Source organism: Otolemur garnettii, unplaced genomic scaffold (genome assembly GCF_000181295.1).
Source record: "Otolemur garnettii isolate 467f Iridium unplaced genomic scaffold, OtoGar3 scaffold00066, whole genome shotgun sequence".
Classification (NCBI taxonomy): Eukaryota; Metazoa; Chordata; class Mammalia; order Primates; family Galagidae; genus Otolemur; species Otolemur garnettii.
Window position 1 is genome coordinate 3,676,622 of NW_003852461.1, and position 3,745 is coordinate 3,680,366.

Below are 3,745 nucleotides of genomic sequence, written 5' to 3' on the forward strand. Positions count from 1 at the left end.
TCACGAAATGAGTCAAGATACCATCAGGGAGGACCATGAGGTAAATTGACTTACTTTGACTCTTGTGCAGTCAGGCCCACATCATCATAGACAATAACATCCTGAGACCTAAGTTCTAGGGTCAAGAGAGGATCGAAATTGTTCATTATTAGGCATGGTTTACATAATCTCTAACTTTCCAAATTATATAAATTTACCTAATTATCCAGATTACATTCTCAAGCCTCTTTTTATCACAATCTGATTGAAGAATAAAAAGAAGCTCCATTTGGGAAGACATTTAATTGGGGGATTAAGAAAACAGTGATATATCCTTGTATCTCAAACACATCTACACATGTTTATATCAATTCGATTTCATGCAGACTTTCAGGAAAATATGAGTTGTTGAAAGGTTGCCATCTTTGGGAACTGCACAAAGATGTTACACTTCTAGAACAGTGAGAGGGCTTTTCTTAATTCCTGGAGGGAAAACAGTACAATAGAATTTTAATGTTGCTTTTTTTCTTTCATGATTTTCATTTGACAACTGAGTCTTTAAAATAATCCTGCATAACCTTAACCTTGGTGCATAACTGTGATTAGATATTTTCAGTGTAGGATACTCATATTCCTTGGCACCGTACACAGATCTTATATGTTTGAGACTATCTGGCATGATTATTCAGATTTCATATTCAATTATTCATAATTACTTATTGCTTTAATCATTTTATTAAAATACTGTTGTCTCCAATCCCCAGTACCCATCCATGTCCTGTTAGGAACCAGGCCTCACAGTATCACATCACCTCCTCCTGTCCCATCCCACCTTCCGCCTTACCCCATCCCCTGTGTAGAAAGATTGTCCAGGAAACCAGTCCCTGGTGCCTGAAAGACTGGGGACTGCTGCTTCAATATCTTTAAGTTTGGGTGAGGATAAATCCACGTTTATTCCAAGTCAGCTTTTTTTTTTTGAGACAGAATCTCACTATGTCGCCCTCGGTAGAGTGCCATAGCACAGCAACCTCAAACTCTTGGGCTTAAATGATTCTCTTGCCTCAGCCTCCCGAGGAGCTGGGACTACAGGTGCCCGCCACAGCAACCTCAAACTCTTGGGCTTAAATGATTCTCTTGCCTCAGCCTCCCGAGGAGCTGGGACTACAGGTGCCCACCACAGCGCCTGGCTATTTTTCTTGTTGAAGTTACTGTTTAGCATTCCTGGTAGGGTTTGAACCCTCCAGCCTTGGTGTATGTGGCTGGCACCATAACACTGTACTATGGGCACCAAGTCAGCTTTTTTTTTAAAACACGGACCAAGAATGTGTTGGGAGATCTTTGATTTAGTTCAGCAAACTCATATTTGTGGAATATAATATACAATTGAATGGACAAGTCAGACTGCTATCAGAGTAGCCACATGGCTGCAGCACATAGAGAAGAAACAATGAACAACAAAATCCCATGGCCTCTTTTTTTGACATATTCAATGCACTGAGCCTGTATGGAGAGCCTACTATGTGTCAGGCACTCGGCTAATATAGGCACTATTATTTCGATGGAAAAGTAAGTACTATTTCAATGCCCCATTCTTGGTTCAGTTAGTATACAGGCTGCAACATGATCCTGTCCAACTTAGTGTATCTTAATTAGAGCATCGAATCCTTCAAGAGGCTGTGTAGTAAATGTGTGAGTTTCATAACAGTCAGGGAGACTTGATCACAGAGCCTGGGTGACTCAGGTATGGATGTGGGTCTGAGAGCCTTCCTAAAAAGGAATAGCATTTATTTCTCTGGGATTTTAAGAAGAAAGCAGTTACTCCAGGGTATGGTACTATAGTAGGTACTTAAATGGTAGTCATCATCCCCAAAGTCAGAAGTACTGCTGCGTAAAATAGCTGCTTTGATTTTGATGGACCAATTTTTCACTGAATGTGCAAATGTGGGAAGGATCACCACTTCTTTTTCCCTGGCCCTGAGTATCCCAGTGGTGAGTCCTTTCGGTTAGCAGTAAACAAATGTCACTTACCCAAATCAGGCATTGAAGTGGAAAACGCACTGCTGATTGACAAAAGAGACAAGAGGGTTAAGGAAAAAGCCGTGTCCTGAAGAAATCGCTGATACATCCCAAGGAACATGTTCAGGACTCCAGATTCACCGCTTTACCCTGACAGTCTCTGACTCCAGGAAAAGGGGTTTCTCAGTGGTATTAATAGGTGCCCAAAAGTGTACACAGAGTGGTATGGGAATACGGAGGAGAGACAAATAATCCAGGTTTGTGTAGAGGTGTTCAGGGACCATGTCTCAGAAGGGGCAACATTTGACCAAATTTTGATGGAAAACTAGAATTTTGATAATCAAAGACGGTTAGGGAAAGGCAGGTGCCTTCAGACCAAAGGAAGGTCATTTTCAAAGCAAGGAGGCCCAAGGCACCAAGGCAGAGTCTGAGACCTGCAGGGCAGTGTAGTGAGTGGTGAGAGCACATTTAGTGAGAGAAGGACCCGGAGTAGTGTGGGGGCTCCGTGAAGTATTTAACTTGCCCAGGAAGGGGATTCCATATTTGTCCTAAAAGTTGTATGGAATCAGGGCGGTTTTAAGGAAAGAAAATCAGATTTGCGTTTTAAAAGAGCATTCTCATCTGGATCAAATATTCAAAGGACTGCAGATTACCAGGCCCATAATGTTCTGTCTTAAAACATCTAACTCGCTGAGATCAGGCTCTGCTTCTGGGCACAGAGTGCTGCTCACCAGAGGGGTAAACACCCTCTTCTTACGTAATCCAGACGACAACTTATAAATTCCACGTTCTGTTGGCATCTCTTGGTAGTTCAAGACCCAACACACAATTGGACTTAACATCATAAAACTTTAAAGCTTTATAATTGAAAAGAACATTACGGTAGAATAACACACATAGTTCCATCTCAATATAGGTAATGGCCCTGGGTAAGTTGTCTTGCTGCCCTTGGCCTCACAAAATAAAGATGCGTATCTATGTGTCTGTATATCTATCCAGATGCTCCTAACTTACGATGGTTCCAATTTTGAGTTCTCCACTACACAATGTAGCAGAAGCCATAAGCATTCAGTAGAAAGCATCCTTTGAGTGTCCATAGAACCATCCTAACTTCCAGGACAGTGTTAAATCCATTGCATGGTATTTTCAAGACTTTATTATAAAATAGGCTGTGTGCTAGATAATTTTGCCCACGTGTAGGCTCATGTAAGTGTTCTGAGCACATTTAAGGTAGGCTAGGTTAAGCAGTGACGTTTGCCTTCAGTGCATTTTTGACTTAAGATATTTTCAACTTAGCAATGGGTTTATCAGGGCCTAACTCTGTCATAAGTCAAGAAGCACCTGTATATCTATCAGCAAAGTGTCTTTGGACACCTCCCACTGTATGCAGGAGGAACCTGGGGCCCTGGGAGTATGAAGAAGTGTCTTTGGACACCTCCCACTGTATGCAGGAGGAACCTGGGGCCCTGGAGGTATGAAGAATTAGTGGTCGGCTCACAGCTGCACAGTGGATAAGGGGCAGAACTGCCAGGGGCAGCTATAGCCCGGCCCCCACACCCCCCACCCCCTCCATTGCTGGTGATGTGGCGCTCCCTGCCCCCTGGCTGGCAATTAGCCTAGACCAGGTTATCTTAGAGGTCTGAGGCTCGGGGACATGTGAACCATTTGGTCGAACAGTTCATCTCCCTTCCCCGCATATTCTGCTCTCAAGGGGAACAAATCAAATGTGAAGTGTAGGCAAATAAAAGCC

General features: G+C 43.0%; 1 protein-coding gene across 1 annotated transcript in view; it reads right to left on the reverse strand.

Annotated features, from left to right (window-relative positions):
- FYB2 (FYN binding protein 2) overlaps window positions 1-3,745 on the reverse strand; it is a 57,295-nt gene that overhangs the window by 7,539 nt on the left and 46,011 nt on the right. The window contains 2 exon segments of the mRNA XM_023515098.1: window positions 55-115; window positions 2,008-2,036. Of these exon segments, the coding sequence (XP_023370866.1) occupies window positions 55-115; window positions 2,008-2,036 (90 nt within the window).